The 21387-nt window shown below is 36.4% G+C and overlaps 2 protein-coding genes across 4 annotated transcripts in view; both read left to right on the top strand.

Annotated features, from left to right (window-relative positions):
- DR1 (down-regulator of transcription 1) overlaps positions 1–21387 on the top strand; it is a 50501-nt gene that overhangs the window by 752 nt on the left and 28362 nt on the right. Inside the window, exons 2-4 of one of the 3 annotated variants that reach the window (XR_001920593.3) lie at positions 4850–5013; positions 8288–8508; positions 13143–13309. Coding sequence is in view for 1 of the 3 variants with exons in the window: in XM_008921890.4 (XP_008920138.2) it covers positions 4850–5013; positions 8288–8434 (311 nt within the window). In the remaining 2 variants the exon portion in view is untranslated. Of the gene's footprint in view, positions 1–4849; positions 5014–8287; positions 10406–13142; positions 13310–21387 lie in introns of those variants that run through there. The other 2 variants (XR_003915779.1, XM_008921890.4) reach the window with 2 other exon arrangements.
- The window catches only part of FNBP1L (formin binding protein 1 like), a 67014-nt gene continuing 57219 nt past the window's right edge, over positions 11593–21387 (top strand). The window contains exons 1-3 of the mRNA XM_018071981.2: positions 11593–11638; positions 14849–14961; positions 15219–15302. Of these exons, the coding sequence (XP_017927470.2) occupies positions 11593–11638; positions 14849–14961; positions 15219–15302 (243 nt within the window). The remainder of the gene's footprint in view (positions 11639–14848; positions 14962–15218; positions 15303–21387) is intronic.

The raw sequence follows: 21387 nt of genomic DNA, 5'->3' as shown, positions 1-21387 counted from the left end.
TGACCTGTGCCCTTTTATCTGTTTCTGCTGTTGACTTTCACTTCCCCTTGCTTGAATAAAAGACGAGTTCTCTCTATGTCTCATTTGCTTGTCTTTAAATTCTGCCGCAAATAGGGAGTTTTCTTGCCTCATCCTGAAGTCTGCGTCGGGCATGTTTTGTCAGGACTTACTCACTTTGCCTTAAGACTAGGTTGATACCACTGTCTGTTGCAAACTAATTTATAGCAGCAACAGTGGAGTACTTTGCTGCCTAGTAGAGATGTTAGCAGTAGCATTTGTAGTAGCGTTATTTTCAGGACTGTGATGGTATCAAGTTAAATTTAAAAAAGGTTGTTAATTTGGTGGGTTTTTTTGGTAATGATTTGCTGTTTGAAACAAACAAAAAAAAGTCTATCAGCTTGCTCACCAGAAGAGGCTCAAGTACTTGACTGGATTATGAACAATAAAAGAAAATATGTAGCATGTATGAGCTTTAATATTAAATAAAATACACGTAAACTTGAAAGCTTAGCAAAGTAGCTCCATCACAGAGCTTAGGATGTAAAGAGTAAAACCTGTGCTTGCACACTGAAGCACACTTTGGGTGTAATGCTCTTTAATACATGAATAGTTTCTTCAAGTCACCATGAAAACATTTGAGCTTAGTTCTTAATGCAGGAATAGACATGATCTTTAATGCTGAGGACAATAAAGAATTCACGTATGAAAGTATTTTGTGCCCAGTAGTGGTTGATGGTCCTTAGAAAAGATTTCACCTGTTGTTGGCCTAGGGTTAGTCTGGGTTTTTTGGAACACAAATTGAAACTGTGTGTGCATATCATCAGCAGGTGGTCCTATACCAAGTATTTCACTGGGTTCTATGTCTTTGTGTTGGGAAAAATTATCTTTGTTTTAGAGTTGGGAAAAATTATTTTAAAATTAAATCTATACTTTTTAGTCAAATATTGCAAAGGAAAACTTTGGAGATGTATCCATTTTTGCAATGCTCTAGAGATGGAAGGAGTTGTTCTTGGATTTTCTGCTGTTGCTGTCTTTAGGGAAGTGTATGTGCTCTTAGCTCCTTTCAGGTGCTAGTCGGTTGGCAGGTGATCCTTCTGTGAGGTATGAGGGTTTAGATTTTTGGAAACAGTGATTATGTGTATATAGGTTGAGTATTTCATCCATCTTCCTACATTCTAAATACTTGCTCTTTTGACTGCTTCTCGATGTAGCTCCATGACAATGATGTTAACGAATTAGGGAATTGAATTGTGTTTGTTGTGGCTATTCACGTATCTTATTCCTTTTGAATGCTTAAAATAAAATGAGGCTAATGGCCATTGTTTCACACCTGGTCCAGTCTAAGCACTAGGAGCTGCCCAGAGGAATCTTTTTGTACCCTCCCTAGAGCTGGACCTGGCAATTCCAGACTGACCCTGTGGCTTTTGAGAATTTAGGGAGGAGCATGGTTTCCTTTCAGGTGAGTTTGCTGGTCTGACTGAGCTTGTAAACAAAAGGATACTAGATTGAAAACAAGAAGTGGGAAGGTTATTTCATTGGGAAGGAGGAAAGGGAAACAGGCACTCTGCAGTTGGTGACACTCTGCCTTTGGACTGTGTGAGAGGCAATGTGGAACTGTTCGAATGTGTACTAGTGTGTACTAACTGTACTCATGTGTTTGCAGCCGTGCTGCTTAGGACATCCTTTCCTTTGCTGCACTGTTAAAATGATTGTATGGCCATGTGCTGAGCAAGAAATCTTCCCCCTACCCTTGGGCTGTGTTTCAGATAGATGGAGTCCCTGCTGTGTTTTATTGTGTGGTAGCACAAACACTTGACTGGCACAGTGCTGTCAACGGCACAGGGAAAGGAAAGCAGAGGCTTCTTGCATCCCATGAGAGATCTGATTTGATAGATGTACTCAGACCATGCCAAGCACTCACTACTAGGAATAAAACACAAAACAGTTTCCTTGGAGAGTATCCAAAGGCTATGTCATAGTTGTAAGTGGAAATAGTCTCCATGTTTATTGTTGAATCCCACCATCAGGAACCCAGCTGTGAGTCTGCAACTTTAGTAAGCAAATGAACGTTCATCCATCCTGGAACAGAAGAAGACTAATTTAACAGTTACAGAAGTTGTGACAAAACAGCCTTTTTATGAAAAATTAAACTTCCATTGAATTCTGAAAATGGTGACTTGTTAAATGACTGTTTTTATGAAGTTGGTTAATTTGATTACTTGGTCTGCACAGAACTGTTGTGCAGTAAGGTAGGCTGTGGATTGATGGCAAATCCTGCAGCTTCTTTTCGTAGGCTTTTAGGGTACTGACAGTGTTAATGCTAGCATTTAATTTTAAAGAAATTCCACAGACCTGTTCACGTTTTGGATTTTAATTTGGAAGTTATTTTTTCTTTGAAAGGAGCAGATCAGTTAAATCTCAGATATGAATGACCTGAGTGTATTAAAAAAAGTAGTACTAGCTGGGCAGCGCTGAATAATCAGATCTGCACCTTCATACAGTCTTTAAGAGTGAGAGGAAACTGGGGAAAGGACAGTTGTGATTTGGTGTTTGTAAACATGAGTTGTTTGCTGTGTTTTGGGATTCAGCTGTTTACATTTAGTGTGATCATCCTGACCTCAGTAAGATACTGAATTTTTAGCAATCTGGGCAGACTGGTAGGTTTCAGACTCAGAAGACGGAAAGACACTGAGTTTGGATGGAACAGCAGCTCTGGTAAGGTAGTATTCACTTGTCCCACATTCTAGCACCATGCTGATATAAAGGGATCCATATCCTTCTGTGCATGTGTTCCGTAAAGCCTTGATGTGCTTCAAGAAGACAGGAAATTTGGTAAGTCCTTTCACAGCCAGCAGAATTTTGGTGCAGTAGACCTGTAATGTGTGTATGGTTCTTCATAGCTTTGTTGTACTGAGCAGTTGTACAAATTTGTCCTGGTTATATCACATGGGGGGGTTATTTGCTTTTGTATGTGTGTGTGTGCTACATTAAATACACAACTGTAAGTTCTTTCCATTAATTTATTTTCTTTTAAGGGCCATTTAAATTTTTTGTAAAAACACATCTTGCCGTTAACTTCAGACTGGGCAGTTGTTCATGTTCTGATGCAGCAGATTGCCAACCCTGATCCCTGTGAATGTTCTTTCAACAAGCACCTCTGGTTTTGCTGTGATGGTTTATCTTAGTGATGTTAGATTTGTAGATTTCTTAAAATTTTATATTTTGATTATAAAAAAGATATGACTTTAGATTCCTGTATGTACTGTTTACATTTTAAAATTCAATGAGTTCCTAAATATTTGTAGTTTGTTTAAATAACCAGTTCTGGACCATGGATTTGCCTCCTATATGCTCAGGCTGGATTGAACAAGTTCTCCTAGAAACTGTGGGTTAATTGGAAAAAGTGTTTCCAGTGTCTGTGTGTGGGCTGAGGCTGAACTGGCATAATGTCTCTGAAGCAATCTGACAATCTCTAAGTCAGTTTGTCTTTTAACTTTTTTTTTTGAAGAAATAAGTATTATGTAAATTCATTTGCCAAATGTTATCTGTTGAAGGGATGGTAGGGTTGCATGACTAGACAGCTGCACAGACAACCCTGTTGAAGACAGTGTGGGAATTCTCTCCTTGAGTTCAGGTTGGAAGTTGAAAACTTAGAGAACACCTTTGGGTTATTGTTTAGATTATGATACAATGACATGCTGACATAATTATGGTAGGAAAATGTTGCTTACAAAATTAGTGTTAGAATATAGTCTGAGTTGGTGTAACTAAGAGCTTCTTTATAACAATCTCTCTTGATTGCTGTTGTGCAGTCTACTTTAGTGCTGTTTCTTGGATAGGTTGTCACATAAGGTCAAAACAAATATTGTACTGTAAACTCTGAATTGTGTAAATAGTGGAAATTAACTACTTTTTTTATTCAACTGATACTTGTTTCTAGTGTAATTGGTGTTTTTGTAATGTCTCTAGGATATTCTGTAACAGTTTCACTTTGGGTGTGTGTGGAGGCATGTCGTAGTAAATGGTGCATCAGGAAACTGCCTTTTGTCATGTATTCTACCTGGGTTTTTATAATCCTTCCTATTACCTTTGCATTCTTTAAAGAAAATGTTGTTGCAGAATATAGCTGCATTCCAGATTTCTTTGGGCAGACAAAAGTACAAGATTTCAGTTTCTGAATACATTTTAATGTGAAGATAAAAGGGTTTCTGCTGAGAAATAAAACAATAAAGAGCTTACATATAATTTTATATAACTTTATATATGTGTACTATGCACTTTATATATAGGAATTTAGATACTAAAAGACAAAAGGTAAATTCAGCAATCTATGATAATATGAATTATTTCTGCTTTAATAAAGGATCTGTGATCATTTTACATGCATCACTTTTGCTCTGTTATAGGTTACTAATTTACCTTCTACTAAAGATTTGCAATGAAACTGGAAAGATACAATCCCTGAGACATTAAAGGTTAACAATTCAGACAGAAAGGACTTCTTAGCTGTATAAATTCTGTTGATTCTGATATATAGAAGATGGGAAAAAGATGTCTTGAAGAATAATGCCTGTCTCTGGGAAAGTGTATCCAAAAGCCCTGAATCCTCTGCAAGTGCAGACTTCTTTGGTTGTACTTTTTAGCCTGAAAACCTGTACTCTTTAATGGCATAGGAGAAGAGACAAGGAAAATAGCTGTCAGATCTTTTTTATGAACATATTTTTGTCACCAGGTGATAGAAAAGTAATCAGATGTTTTAATTTTTTTTTTCTTTTAAATTAACAAGTGGATATGTATTATCAAAAGCTTTGTAAAAAATAAACAATGTGTTTTCTATCTTTCTTTCCAGCACTAGAAAGTTTGGGATTTGGCTCCTATATCAGTGAAGTAAAAGAAGTCTTACAAGAATGCAAAACAGTAGCACTAAAGAGAAGAAAGGCCAGTTCACGCTTGGAGAACCTCGGCATTCCGGAAGAAGAGCTACTAAGGCAGCAACAGGAATTATTTGCACAAGTAAGTAAAGCAATACTTGGACTGATGTGGTTGGAATAATTAATGCTACAGGTCTAGGGCTGCAAAAGCACGTGCACACCTCAACAAGTGTCCCCTTGTGAATTGCTGTGGCATCCAAGATGCTATTGGCCTTGACCTGTTGGATTTGGGGAATGTGAAGTCAAAAAATAAGATGCTGCTACTTGTTACTTCTATGATTTGACATATAGGACTTTGTATAAGAACAGATTTTATACTCTAGATTTAAAAAGCATAGGGTTTTGCTGCTACTTAGGTATTTCCATTCTACTGTAGAGAATACATTAAGAATTACTTGCCTGAGGAAATAAAAGAATGACAGCTGATGTTCTAGGAAATTACCAGTTTTGAAGCATTAAAAAGTGAAAATAGCTTTTCTGTTTCTGACCATCAGTGCACAAATGTGCTTTGAAAGAAACTTTACTCTTGGCAAGACTCTAATTGGGTGAATTCATGCATAAATTTTTAAAGAGGCAATTGAGGCATGGAAAAAGCATTTGCTTAGAAATAGTACACACACACATTCTCCTTCATCCCAGCATTATTCCCTTCCAGCTTTCCCAGATAGTTTGTGAACATCTCTTATTTTAAATGACTAAACACCAATTTCATTTAGGTATCTTCCTACACCATCTTTCTCTCTACTATTCTCTTAGTTTGACAGGACCATTCTCTAAACTAAGAGATGGTAAAGTTATGTGGGATTTCTCTTTCCTCTTAACCAAGGCATGAGTCTAATTTTCTCAATTTTCTTACTTTAATTTTCTCTGATGAAAATGCTTATTCAGTTAATGTCTGATTACTGTGACCTCTCCCCTTTGCTGTACTTGTATCTTGCTGAAACTGTTGTTTTTCCTATTGCAACATGCCAGCTACTTTAATCTTAATTACATGATGAATTTTAAGACATTTAAAGTTACAGCATACCACGTAGCTATTGCCAGCATGCAGTGAACTAGTTATGGTCAAGTCATGTGTGCTTAACTCTTTTTTGACTGTACTAACATTGGAAAGACCAATATGGCTGCTTCTGAATTTTGGGTAAGATTTACAAATAATAGTCAGTTTGAAACCTTTTTTTTACTTACTATTTTGTTCAAATAATTCAGCATGGTGTACAAAATAAAAAAAGCAGCAAACCCAAGGTGTGTTAAGGGAGTACTAGCTCCTGAGTATCATTAAAAAAAATAATAAATTAAAAACGCTGGAATCGTGGCCACCTTATGCAAGCCCCACTTGGTCTAAGGAATGACAACTTGAAGTGTATTCTTTTAAAATTCTGTGTTACTGTGCCTTAACATCTAAATTAAGACAATGCATGCCAGTTTGACAGGATTGTATGAATGATTTTTAAAAATAGTCTTTGGTAATATGGAAAATGTTTGCTTAGATTCAAAGATGGGAGTCTTATTTTTCAAAAATAGATATGCTGTGATATGCTGTTGGAGGTACTGTAATTGTTTTTAAAAATAGTTACATGAGTACATGTTTGTTTATTTGTGTTAATCTTGTTAATATTCTAGAGCATGACACTAATGCTGAACTTATTGCTCTAGTTTTAAAATACCTGCCTGTTAATGTTTGGAATGTTTGACACCTGTGTCTTGCCTGGTTGTAAATATTTGAAGTCAGGGGAATGGCTTATCCTGATATTCATGCACATCTATAAGTTTTCGTGCAAGACAAAGCTCTTAATGGATTTGGGTTTTTTTTGAGGCTTCCTCACTGAGGTTGTGTGGTAAATGACTTAAGTTTACCAGATGCTTATAAAGCTTCTTGGTCAATACAACTCAAGGGAATTTTTGTTGTTGTTGTTGTTTGGGCTTTTTTTTGTTCCATTTTTTAAATGGCCAAGTGTTACCATTATAAATCCGAAGTGAGGGTGGGCACTGACAGCAGGATCCAGCTGGTGTGAGGTGCTGAGCCCCTGTTTCCTGGTGCATTGCTGTGTGTCACCTCGTGGAGTGTGCAGTTAACTTCATTGTAGCAGGGTCAGTAGGGAGCCCTGTTATCTCATGTGTGATAAATGTTTATGCCTCTCCCGTATGCACAGATGTTGCTGTCTTCCTTTAAAACTCTATGATGTCTTAAATTGTTTTCCAGCCCTTTCAATTGTGCAACCACTTGAAGTTTGAAATACTAAAAAGTCTTAATTGAGAAAAAGTTTCTACTTCTACAGAAGTATTTTCTTTTACTGCTAGAACAGACTGAGGAACTGTGACAATTATAACAAGGGAAGACCCCTTTTCTTTACATTGCTAAGTAGATAAACTGGGTTTAGTTGTTTTCCAAAGCATCGTCTTTTTGGCATCCTATAGTTTGCAAAACTGTAAAAAATGTTGATGCTTTGGAAAATAATAGAATTTTTCAATGAGTGCAATAGGATTAGAAAGGAATTTTTTACAGTCTTAGTGATGACTTGTAAAAGTAGAAACGGAAAGAAGACTGAGAATTTTTAATTTTAAGAACTTTTTCATAATGTTCACTCAAAACAGAAATTAAAGTTTTAACATGAACACAATTGATAAGTATACTGTTGAAATCAACAGGAGTTGCTGAAAAACAAGTGAAAAGCCTGGATTGAAAAACAAGGGTTTATCAGTTGAACTATTTGAAATGTTTTGTTAGAATGTCTTGTATTTTGCTTTACTGAAAAGGACTATACGTTTCTGTAGCACAGCTGTCCTCAGTGTGCATACCTGAATTTGAGAAGAGCTTACCTAGCTCTGTTTTCCAAAGATTGCTTAGCAAAGCAAGATAATGGCTTTCTTTATGTAATAATGGCTTTCTTTTTGTAATAATGTGTGCCTCTGTGGTACAACTGGGTGATTTTATAATTGGAAGCTTCAGTGTTTGTAATCAACAAAGTAAGGCTGTTCTCATCTCTGAACTGTGATTAAATGTTAAGTTCCCTTGAAACTGAAGTCTAAAGTTTCCATTGCTTTGACTCACTTAAATTTTCATTAGGAAGTGGTTCAGCAGAATTCCTACAGTTGAACTTAAGTACACTATCTTCTGTCTGGTTTTTTTTGTAACTGTTAGGCCTCCAAACAGTGGTGTCTTCAGAGGAAGACAGAATATAGCCAAACATCTTGGTACAAATAATTAGGGTACTTCTAGGTTTTGCATGTACAATTAATAAAAAGCTATACAAAAGGAATCTGCAGGTACAGATAAAAATACTTTTAAAGCTAATGTGTTCTGAAGGTTCTTCACAAGCTCTGTATGGCCTTAACTATTAAATTCCTGTTTCTAGGCTAGACAACAGCAAGCAGAACTGGCGCAGCAGGAATGGCTACAGATGCAGCAAGCAGCTCAACAGGCACAGCTCGCTGCTGCCTCAGCCAGTGCATCCAATCAGGCAGGATCCTCTCAGGATGAAGATGATGAAGATGATATCTGAAAATCACCAGCTGAGTTGTCTTACTAAGAAATACTTTTCCTGCACAACGAAAACAGTGAAATGAATGCTTACCTGTAAGTTTGTATGCATCGTGGACTGGCAGTTGGTATTCTAGGGGTGTCTGCTGTTGTGTGCTGTACATGTATAAACTGTCTTTTTTTTGAACTCTTGAAGAATTAAGGTTCAGTATCATATCAACTTTGGATTTTTAATGGTGTATATGGAAATTTTAGATAGCGGTGCGTCATTTATTTGATCAATAAACAGTGTTACAATAAACAACAAGTTTATAAAATATAGTGAGATTTATACAAAAAGCTCTAAATCCACATTTGCATTTCTTCCCTTTTAACTAAACTATAAAATCTTACTTAGAATTTTTAATTGTTTTTGGGGGAGTGGTACAGTAGACATAATCTGTTAATGGGAAAAAGCGGAGTTCAGCATAGAAGAGCCTGAATTCTTAGTTCTTTTTAAAATGGCAATAAACATTATATATGCTCGAATACCACACTGGTTAAAATTTGAAAATGATACATTTTCACCAAGCTAGGAAAAGGTATGTTTAATAGGAGTTGTACAAATTCAATCATTTTTTTGTATAGGGGTGAAAAAAATAAACCCGTGGTTTTATCATGACATCCTTTGACAGTCCTAACTGATTATTTCTCTTCAAAGAGACTGCCTGGTTTGAAGAACTAACGTTTCTATTATTTCACTCCAGTTTAATGTTAACTGTTGTTGATGGTATTTCATAGTCCAGATTTATTCATATTGTTGAAATATGAAGCTGGAACTTAATGAAACAAAACTGTTTGTTCTGCTGATGTGACTGGGAGTGATTAAATATTCAAGCCTAAGAAGGCAAAAGCTGACCTTAAGAGCATGCTTATCATAAAAGAGGGAATTTATTTAACTTTGATTAGTCCTTGTTGTCAGCATAATGCTAACATTCTCCAGACTAGGTTGCCACTGGATTACTAAAATACCTTGTTGAAAGACAGCAATTTATTCAGACTGGTTTGTAGGTAAATCTAGGTTTTTGATAAACTATTCCCCAAGAGTGATCAGCAATACATGAAACAGAAATTATGTACTTGTCCTTTCGATAGTTCTGTTGATTTAATGGATGAGCAGCTGTCCTTTGTGTTGAAATAAAGCACAGTAGTGTCCATTGCTGAGTTTTAATGTGTTACTTGAAGTAATACTGGCATATCTTCTGGTACACTAATCTGAGCAGACTAGAAAAGCCACTTGCATGCTGCTGTAGATGATCTCTATCTAATAATGTGGATTGTTCTATTAACTTATGTCCTCAGCAAGCTGGTCCAGTTAGAGTTCTTGAGGAGGGCTGCAGCAGTCTGTTTACATAAGGATGCAAACAGAAAATGGTGAGCCCGTTTTTACATGAAGATCTGGACAGGATATAATTGGCATATATTCAGATCTCAGTCACATAGTGACTTTTGATTTAAATTTGGGATGTCTTAAGTTGCATATTGGATAAATGCATTAGTGCAGTGAAAACTCAGAAAAGTATTTGTTTGAATGTTTAAGTTTAAAAAAGAAAAACAAAACAAAAAACTTTTGTGGATACTATATGACAGATGTTAGGCAAGGTTTGACCGAGGAAGTGGTTTTCTGTAAAGGTTTAAGTACCAAAGGTAGAAAATCTAGTCTAGTGATACAATGTTAATGTGCAGTGTTGGCTTTTCTAATTTGTACTGTAACACCTTCACACTTTCTATTTTAAATGAGTCTTTTCCTTCTAAATAATACTAGGTATATTTTCACACCTTTCTTTTCTGATGCAGAAATCAGGTTAACATTTTACTGCATCTGGTATGTATGGTGTAATATGTTTGGATTCTTGTGACCTTTCTTTTTGGACATTCTTGTGCTTTTTCATATGCTGTATTCTTCAAGCAATAAAATTCTGATGTGTTTTTATAAAATTGCTTTTATATTTAATGAATAGTCTGTCTTCTTCATTGCATTTAAAAACAAAAAAGTTAAGACGACTTAAACCCTGTTGTTATTTTGGCCCACTGAACACTCTTTGTGAACTTAAGTCTTTACAACCTGAGTGCTGTTGGATAGCATTCCTGTTCACTGGGGTTGTTAATGCTTGCAAACAATATTTCCGGGCTTGACCTGCTCTCTTTCCTTTTGGGAATTGCATTTTGTATATATGCATTTTTATAATCTGACATTCTTCACCTGAGAAGTTGAACAAAAACCCTGTAGATTGTGTATCAGCTGCTGAAATACTTTCACAAAGTGAAAGGCCACAGGCAGAGGCTGAGGAAATAAGAATTTAATTTAATATAGATAGTCATGTTTAGAGATTACTTATTCAGCCATTCTGCATTAAGTGTGAAAAATAAACTCTGGCACTTACAGGGGAAGAATCTTCACTGATCTTTCAACAAATGAAGAATTTTGTATTGCTTTGTTATTGTGCTTCTATGCACTACATGTTCAGTGAGGACAGATTTCTGAATTTGTGGTACCCCTGATGTTTTTGGTACACCAGGTACATGGAACTTAAAGTTTGGTTAGTGAACTGTATTGTTACTTTGTCTCAGAAGAAACATGGATAAGGATGTGTCTGTTTCTTAAATATTGAGTTGATGAGATTATCTGTGGGTTTTCCATAATTATTCTGACAGTCTGTTTCAGAGTGCTTTCACTAAGTGACTTTCTTACGTATTCTTTCTTTTCTGTTACTTTAATAAAGTGTATGTCTGTATGACATTGTGGATAACGAATATAGTTGTATTTACTACACTGAGGTGCTTTCAAAGGAGTGTCTTAAGGATTCTAAACATCAAATGCTTAAGAAGGTATTTGAATTTCAGTATTTACATGTGGCTAGTTGAGTTCGGTTTTGAAACACTGGCATTTCTGCAAGAATGGAAATAGTCCCAGAAAGCCACAAATATAAAAGATGCTCTTCAGATTTTGTAAAAGTACCTCCATTAAGGAGGACTTGTGTAATAATGTCTGGCTGATCTTTTTGTATGGAAAGATTGTTTTCATTTGAAACAATGCCAAATCACGTTACTTAATGATTGTTGTGGAACAGCAAAACCCTTACTCTGAAACGTGTACCTCATTTTAGTCTCCTCGTGTTGGATTGTGATTTTGTATAAACCATGCACAAAACAATGTGGAAGGAGGAGGAGAAGTGTAATATGAAAGGTAAAATATGCTGTGGCTAGATTTACTTTGAGTGTTATGCTGTTAACCTGTCTAAGATGGAAAAGGTTTACTTCACAGCTTACACAGCAAGAGCACATCAGTGGGATGCAGGCCAGTGTTAAACTGGACTGTGCTTACAGTCAGTACTAGACAATCTGGCTCTTTGAGCCCTTGGACCTGGTAAAAGTTCAGTCAATGCATGTGCCAGCTGTGACTAAAGTATGCTGTGTGGGTGTGACTTGGTGATGAAAGGAGTGTAGGCCAGTTAAGGTTTGCTGGCAATCAGGAGCGATAGGTTCCTTTGCAAAATATGTTTGTGCTTAGTTCAAATGTTTGTTTTTTTCCCTGATGGAAATGAGTGCTTTTCTTTTTGATACCATGCAAACATAGCTACAGAAATGGGTAATTGAGAATTTAATAATGTCATTGGAAGTACTTATCCCAGTTCTTGGGCATGTGGGGCAACAAGTATGCTAGAGCTGTGCATTCCTGGAAAGAAACAGATTGACTGAATGCTGTTCTGTGGCACTGTGCTATAATGTAACTGAAGCCACTACTTGAGGAGCGATTGCGGCAAAATGATTAGACAGTGAATCAAATTGGATGCACCAAATTCCACACATCAGTTGTTGATAGATCGAATAAGCATGGGTTTTGCTGTGTGGATGAGCCTAGCAAAAACTTCAATAATCTAGGGTAGAAATCTGTAGCAGGTGATGCTCCTGCATATGTTGGAAAAAGGGACATTTGATTTTAACTCATCGTGGCCGTGATTTATTGCTACATCAACTACTGGAATAGATGAAGACTTCTATCCCCCAGTTTGAACCAATGTTTCAGGTAAGGATGGACAATAGTCTACTTTACATATCTGGGATGAAGATTTATAAGAGGCATATTAAATGATGTAAAGATTACACTTCAGGCTGAATGTTCATGTGGTTAATTTTTGTAGTACTTCAGAGATTTCTTTTTTTCCTGTTTCAAAGGAAGTAATTGATTTTTTTCCCTCAGCCCCCACCCAGGGTAACTAATGTTGAAGTTGTATTGCATGGTGTAACTTTGAACGATTTCCACACTGATTTCAGTAGTTATTAGTCCAATTTTGGTATTAGTTCAAAACTTACTAGTCAGTAATCATAGACTTTTACATCTTCAAAGCATTGTACAAGTATTAGTTAGGTGTGGGCAATGTTACACTGTGCTTTGAAGTTAACACTCACATGCTACAGAACTAAAACGTGGTGCACTGTGTAGAGGAAAAGATGTTATCTTCATAGTACGGTGACTCATCTAGAGAGCAAGTAATTGAGAAAACAAACAGGCTTATTGTAAAAGTCATTGTCAGAGATGAAAGCATTTATTTGTAATAGTACAGTGCTTGGGATGGCTGGTTATGGGCTAGGACTTGGTTTCAGTAATGTGTTCAAGTTTCGTTCTCTCACCTCAGAGTGAAAAACCACAGCTGAATTAGAAATCAATTTCAATGTTGTTTTTGTTGCAGGTAGAGTTTGTATTCTCAGTTAGACAGCAGTGTAACCCATGGAAGAGAACTAAATTTATCAGAGCAGTGTCAGTGTTAGTAATGCAAAATTGGAATGTCTTCCCCATCCCAGCCTGCAGTAAAGGAGACTTCACTCTCTGAAAACATTAGAAAATATGTATGAAGGAGTAAGGTGAGCAGCAAAGATTTATTTTTTTCATACTGTTATGCAAACACCTAACTGGTATAATTTTCACATGCAGATAATTAATACTCAAACAGGTAAAATTCAAACTTAAATACAGTTTCTTCTTCAATGTGTATTTACATACATCTTCCATATTATCTGGTGGTCTTAGGTGTTCTATACTTGTGGTAATTTAGTTGTCTGGGTTTGCTGGGCAAGTTGTATGCAAGTAAACTCATTACCCTTAAATTATGAATAACTTGTTCTCTTGTTTTCAATATGGTCTGTTGTTGGAAACAATCATGTTTTCATTTCTACAAAAATTATACAGGTTTTGAGATGCTTAAAAAATTGTTTTTAAAAATATAGTTCTAAATAAAGTTTAAACAAAACTAAAGCTTTACAAACAAAAGAAATTAGATTAGCTGAATATATTATATAATTAAAATGAAATGGACAGTTTTTGACTGAATATGAGATAGGTATTTATCCTGTCTGCAGGATGTGAAAACACGGGTCTAAACTGTCTGTCACTGTTGGTGAGTTATCTTTTTATCTTTTCCAAAATGTGTAAAAAAAAAAAAAGTTCTTTTACCGTTTTAGTAGTGCTAGTTGATCTTCTGAGACAAAAATCACCCCTCAGACCTTCTTCTCAGGAAGATAATCAACTGGCATGATGCATCCCTTCCTAGATGCAAAGGATCTAGGGCGTGAATCACACAGTCCTGCAGGAAGAACTATAGTAGCAGACAAGCCTGGAGGGAGGACATTTCGTTGATTGCTTTTACTGTGCCTTTGCTTTAATCATGTGAAAAGGGGATTGAGAATTGGACGTTTCCCTAAAATGAAATCTCTGGTATTGACTGTGTTACAATAGCATATTTTAAGTTTCTTCTTTATGAATATAGAATAAAGGTTCTGAATGTTTAAATAGAATTTCATATATATGTCTGGTTTGGGATATATTTTTGTAATCTGCCTCAGTGGTCTATATATTCCAACTTAGAGGAGCAATTTGTTCCTCAAATTCAGTCAAGTTTTTTATTTGGTGCTGAAAATTATGCATTTTTTAGTGTGAAAAATGGTCATAGGAAATAGTAACGTGGTACCTTCTTTTTGTGGATTAGCTTTTAAGGACACAAATGTAGTAGCAACACAACTCAAGCCCTCATGTTCTGTGTATTTAATTTTCAAAAGTTCATCAGCTGGTGAGATCTGAACATAAGGAGAGTACCCAAGGTAGTGATAAATCCAAAAGGAAAAAACCTTGTCTACTAGAGGATAAGTATAAATACATAAATATGTATTCTTCCCTTTGCATCTCACCTTGTTTCAGAGGGATGGAGAAGAATGTACAAAGATAAGGGGGTGTGGAGGACAAGACTCTTACTAGTTGGCTAGATTTGATCTACCTTTGAAGTCCAAAGAGCAGGTACTGGTTTTTGAATTTAGTTAAATAGAGATTCAAAAATGTAATGTCACAAAACCAAAATTCCTTCATAAACAAGTGATTTCTTTACTTTTGTTTTTGTTCTTTCAGATTATTTGAAAGTTTCTGTAGTTAGTCTTTGTTCAGAACCTCACTCGGAACAAATAAAAATGATAAATGGGGTTGTAGCTATCTTTATTAATGTGAGACAGAGACATAGAAAGGTAAATTATTTGCTTAGTGGGATATCCTGTGCACAGGATGCTCTGTTCTCATTCTCTTTGTTGATTTACTGATTTTTGTTCTTTTAAAGTGATTGATAGTGGGAGGGAGTTTTCTTGGATATGCAAATTACTTTTGAATTTCTCTCCAGGCTGTAATCCTTAGAAAGTTTTTCTTCATCAGTTAAATGTGGTACTATGCATTGTGGACATCGGCTTTCTCATGAGAAAAGGAGGAACCACGACAGATGTGAAATCAGGGAAGGACACCTGAAATTAAACCACTGGCAACTGAAAAGAAATCCTTTGAAGGAGAGCAGTCAAGACCTGCAGTTGTACGGAAGGTAGGACAATGAAGGGACCGTTGGCCTTCTCAGTTTCCCGTTACCGTACCTGACCCCTCATTCCCTGCGGTGGGATGCGGCTGATGCGGCAGCAGCCGGGTGGGGTCTGTCCCGCTGCGGGGCTGTCCCTGACCGGCAGGCGGCTGTCGAGCTCAGGGAATGGGTTTCAGCTGGATGAGGCGAAACTACTGGAAGTGTGAACTGAGCCGGGCCGTCTGTGGTGCTAATGCATGAACCAGTTCTAAATTAAAATTCCTTCAGTGAGATTAAGCAGTAGTGTAGGATACTGATTACGTTCAGTGTTAAGGCATATTTTGTACAACTGCATATACGTTTCTGTTTCTGATCATAACTCAAAGTCAGATGACAGTAAAATATTTTAGCAAGTCTGAAAATGGGTAGTGCTGATCCTTTGCTGTATGTTCATCCATTTGTTTTTCTGCACCTTGAATTAGTACCATGACAGACTCTCCATCTTTCACTATTGCTACGGCATGTCAATCCATACACTACACCAGAAAGCTGCTACTGATACCAATAGCACTGACTATTCAAGTCTTTGGTTATTATATCAAAATTAATAATCTTTATGCCTGTAAATAATATGGTAATGACAAAAATCGACTATCAGAATTATTCATAGCCATACCCACCTCTGCACATTGGATACAGATTGATGTTCTTTTAAATTAAGGAAATGTGCATGGGAGGGGTTGATGGGAGAATGGAGAAGGCATGGGTTAGGTGAACTGGAGGTAACAGAAATTAAGGTAGCAAAGCCCTGGCATTTTTGGTTATATTTTGATATAATTCCGAAGGTATGTATAATGGAAACAAATGGATTTATAATATTCAAGCAGGTAATGCAAGCATTAGAAAGTTGAAAATAGTACTTTAAAATCATGATTTATGGGTATTACCTGATGTTTTGTAACTGTCCAGCCTCTGGGTTGGGATACAGATTATTTTATGAGAAGGAAATGCTGAATTATCATGTGATAGTCTTGTTTCACTGGTAAAAACGTGAAATACCTGGGAAATAAGAGGCTGTTTGTAGTTATAATATTGCTAGTTGATGCTGATAGACAACATGTTTTTCTGCTACATATAGTGTAGAAAGATGTGCTCTTGGCTATAGTGCAGGCAAAAAAAAGCAAACACAGGATATTTCATAAAAACAGATGGAAGTTCTCATTTTCCTCCTATTTATAGCTGGTGGACGTAGTGTCCTTTCAGTTCTGTTATCCAGTCACTGGTGATGTCTTTCTGTTTGCTGAGATGAGAGGAAAAAGAAAGAAACAGGCCTTTCTTTTGCTGTGTAAAATGCATTTCAGTACAGGAACTGGACTGGAAAAGATGGAGGGGTACAGTTCTTCCCACAAAAATTCAGAGATAGGAGAAAAATTAGAATTTTAAGTAGTGGCTTAGGTTGCACTAATAAGTGCAGTTTTCCTTCTGCCTTGAAGCAGGAGTGGTGTGGTCTAACTAATATAGTTTCCTGATAATTTTCTGCTTAAAAGAAAAATAAATCAGTACTCAGAGTAACACTGAAAGTTTATTTTGCCTAACAGCTGAAATAGGAACCCAGTGGGCATAAAGCCTCTAGGCAGAGGCACAGCTACCAACTCTTTGCATACTGCTGGTTATGGTTAACCAGCCTCTGGGAGACACAGGAAGTCTATGGGGAACTCGGCACAAGCTGAAGTGTTAAGACACCTATTCTTTTGTCTCAAAGTATTTCCTGAGCTGTGAAGTAATGATTACCCACTCACCACATGGAAGTGTTATGAACATCAATATTTTTTAAAATTAGAGCACTTAAAGAGTGCTGGTAATAGGGGAAGTACATGTGTAAAGCAAGGAGGGAGCTAAATTCTTTTGGTTTTGAAGCAAAAAGAAATAATATGGTTTTTGTAACACTTATTGTCTTTGTGGAGTAAAAATCCAATTTTAATATGACAAAGAGACTACTGGCTAGCAGAGAAAAGGATTAATGGCACCTCACACTGAGACAGAGATATTTGGAAGTAATTTGTTTGGTCCTGCTGATTTTTGTGGCAGTGGAAAGCTAAGCTGCTTCTCTCATTAGAAAGCGTGCCCACAGGGAGTGCCAGACAGCTTTTCTGCCACTCCAAATTAATCATGCAGATTGTTCTTCTGCCAAGATAATATCCTTAGGTACACTTGTAAACTGAAGTAGGTTCTGTTGAGAAGTGAACAGAATTAACAAAATCCATAACTATTGTAATAACTGGAATTATGTGGATTCAGTCTAAAAATAGAATTGGGCTTTTTTTTTTTTTAAAGCCTGCATTAATTAGTCAATGATGGGAAAATCAACTAAATATAATGGTAAATTTTCTACGCTAAAAATAAGTTGTCATCAGCTTCCAAAAAAGGCTAATGATTTACAAGGATACTGGAACAATGCAATTTATCATGATCCCTTTGCTGCATGTAAAAATTACTTGAATATGTCTTTAATGTATTTTTGAATCTTTTCAGTAGCATCCTCTCCCCCAACTGATGATTTTAAGGATGTGACTAGAAGAATAAAAATCTGGAGGGTAATATTTGTTTAATTACTTCTAGGCCTAGGGCCAGTTGCAATCCCTGATAATGGAAACAATGTCAAAATTCTAAATGATTAATTACAACATTTCCGGCAATATCCTGCAGAGATGTAGTAGACTCTTCCCCTTGTCTTGCAGCTCGGTCATTTCACATCCTGAACGGCTAAAGCGGAGGACAGCATAGCTCAGTATTTATGTGGGAATCTCCCAAAGCAAGAGTGTACTTAAGCAGGAAAAGGGCCTAATGATGACTGATGTCAGGCTTCTCACTAAGCTGAAGTGGTAAGAATTATGCTGCTAAGACTTCGGTTTTATTTTAATTCAGCTAAAGTTTGTTTTGGTCACATGGTCTTAATTAATATACTGTTTGTTTATGAATTTCAAATTTATCTAAGTGCTTTTTGTCTTTTAACTAACTTCATATCAATTGCCTTTGTCATTTATTGTGATGAACTATGATCTTCTCTTTATTGATTAAGTGACTCCTAGTTTAAGTAAAGGTGAAATACCTCCATATATATACCTGATACGTATATGTACTTCTGGTTTTGGAAGAAGTATGGGTTGAAAGCAAACTAAAAGTCAGAAAACAGTCTGTAAAACAGTTGTTCCCATGTTTAAGTTAAAACACTAATAAAGCCTCTGCAGGGAAGAAATAGGCTTTGCACTTGACTTTTTAGAATCCTGTAAAATGAAAACTGTATAAAATGTATTATGAAGATTTTTATCCTAAACCACACAGACTTTAGGCTTACGTTGTTGTTGTTAAATTATTTTAAAAAATAATAATATGTCCAGAATAGATTTAGAAATACTTGCTGGCTTCCCAGGAATATCAGAAGCAATCGTTCCTCCATTTCCCTCTAGTGCATATAAATTGTACAACTGTTCCCCAGCCTGTTTTGTTTACTTCACCTGAAGAAGCAACATCTATGGGCAGTATCTCAGATAGTTGTGAACAGCATCCTTTGAGGCAGATTTTGTGTTAATTCTCTAGGGATCTTTCTACATTGCACAACGAACCTCCAAGACCTGAGCTAGTTGTGAGTGAACTGATGCAGCTAAAAGGTCCATTGTGCTTCCATGCACGAACACTAGGCTGGGTCCCAGGAACAGTGTCACTGTGTCTAACCAGCCTTGCTTCTCCAAGTCTACTTGTTAACTTTTGGAGATGAATAATTAGCCAGACTGCAGTGGTGCTGTGGTGCAGTGATAGTGTCCTATCCCAGTGCTAGCTTGTTCAAAGCCTGCTCAGTAATACCTTTTGATTGCTCCTCTTTATAGTGTACATGTGCTCTTAAAAGGCAGGTATAGCCCAGAGACTGCTGTGATAACACCCGTCCTATTTTACACAGTATTTCAGAACAGCCTCTCAACCTGTTCTGGAGGTTGTGAAGTTGCTCAGAATCTCTGTAACATCCCCCAGCTCCTGACACTTGCTCTACCTGAGGGCTCATAAAGGTGTTTTTTGAAGACAGCTGCATGGAAATAAGGAATCCTGTTTGTCCTGGGAAAACCTCTAATTGCTAGAATTAGGCTTTTTAAGCATTACTGAGAAGCTAAGTATTGTATACCTATGATACAGGCTGCAGTCTCCTTTTCCTAAAATGTCTACAAATCACCATAAAATATTCAATTTTCATACATTGCTCTGAATTGAAAACAAATCCAGACATGTTGCGAATGTTGTTCTTGCACAATTTGCAGAAATAGGAATAATTAGTTAATTCTTAAATTAGAGTTAAGTAAAGGAACCTGAGGGTTTATGTATCAATCAACAAACCACAAATATATATATTACACATTGAAACTCTTGATGTATGTTTCATGCAATGAAAGGCCAGTATTTCAAATCTAAGTGCCAAGTAAGTGCCTGACTTTCAAAACTTCTGGATCTATAGACTTAGAATTTAGGGTCAATTTTCCAGTAGATTAATTTTCAATACTGTATTGGGGCTTCTAAAGTTGAAAATTTCAACTCTGAAGTTGTTGTTCAGAGTTAATTTTTAGATAACTAAACTGAAACAGTTGGAAATATGAGTTTTTCTGAAATGATCAGGAAGTAAAAAATCCTGTCTCTCCAAAAGCTGGCAACAAATTTCAAATTCACTAAAATGATCATGACTCTCACCCCTGGTGTTTAAAGGTTCAGTGTACATTCTCAAAACGATGCTTTTAAAAAAAAATAACGTGCCAAATCAGGCATCTGAAGCCAAAGGTGCCAAGATCATTGTGTGGTTTTATAAACCTTGGACATGGTACAATATGGATTAATGTGTGATTAAAAACTGTTGAAATGCCTCTTTCTGAAATTATTACATGTGCAGCAAGTTATAGGTATTAATTTAAAAGAGATGTATTGGAAAACATAAAAAATGAAAATTTTTTAAAAATTCTTACTTAATTGTGTTTTAAACCTGTTATTATATCATGTGATTAAATTTTTAAGAGAATTTTATAAAGATATGTGACAAGCTTGTAGCCAAGCAAAAGGCTGTTTGATCTTTACAGCATTTAATGGAAACTGTTTTTTCCTAATCCTGAAAGCCATGTAAGTTGAGTGAATTCAAATATATACTTATTAATAATTTTGATAATTTACTTATTTCTACTTCATTACCCGAATCCTCAAAATGTGTTCTGCTTGCTGAATATTTTCAGTAATGTATGCAGTCTGCCCAGTGACTTAATGTGCCAGGCTTCAACTGAACTGTGCTCACATGTGGAATTTCATCATCAGAGTCTAAAATCTGTGGGGTTTATGACCACCAACTTCCTAAAACACACAGCATGTGGTACATTTACTCATTTCGTGGATCCTCACGGACTCAAATGCTTATCTTGTATGAATACCTCTAACATTTCCCTCTGGAAGTTACACTGATCTGTGAGCTCATCTGCTTATTTTGATGTTCTGATGTTAATATTATTCTAATACAATAATTTCATATCCATTTGAAAAAACTTGTGTTTTCCTTTCATATGGAAAATAGAACTAAACCTAAATTAAGTGTGATGCCAAGGAACATTACTTGACAGGTGTCTTAGAAATGAAAAAATAATTGGATTTCTGTAATTTTTTGTTTCATGATATAAGGACTTGGCAGTATTTATTGTTATGACATTGAGGTTTTATTGCAGCTTATAAAAATGACTTCTACGCAAAAATGAGAGGAAAATCAAGAAATGCCTGGAGAAGGCTTTCAAAACGTTTCCTTTCTATTAGTAGCTTCATAACACTTTGGTGGAAAAATAACCTTTGATAAGGATTTCACCCCCGTCCTTTCCTAGCTGCTGAGGAAACTCCCTGTTACAGTCAACAATATGATTCATCCGACTACTCCATCAAAAATGGGCGCTTTTCTTTTCTCCTGAGTTGCCAGCCTCGCATCTCAATTTCTGATTTACCTATAGACCTGTGGTGTACAAAACAGGGCGGTCGCTGTGTATTTCTCGCTGCCGGCGCGGTGCCGGGCCGGAGGGTGGGAGGCCGGGCCCCGCCGTGACTCAGC

The sequence above is a fragment of the Manacus vitellinus genome, unplaced genomic scaffold (genome assembly GCF_001715985.3).
Source record: "Manacus vitellinus isolate BGI_N305 unplaced genomic scaffold, ASM171598v3 scaffold_21_pilon, whole genome shotgun sequence".
NCBI lineage: Eukaryota > Metazoa > Chordata > Aves > Passeriformes > Pipridae > Manacus > Manacus vitellinus.
This window is presented reverse-complemented; position numbering and strand designations above follow the sequence as displayed.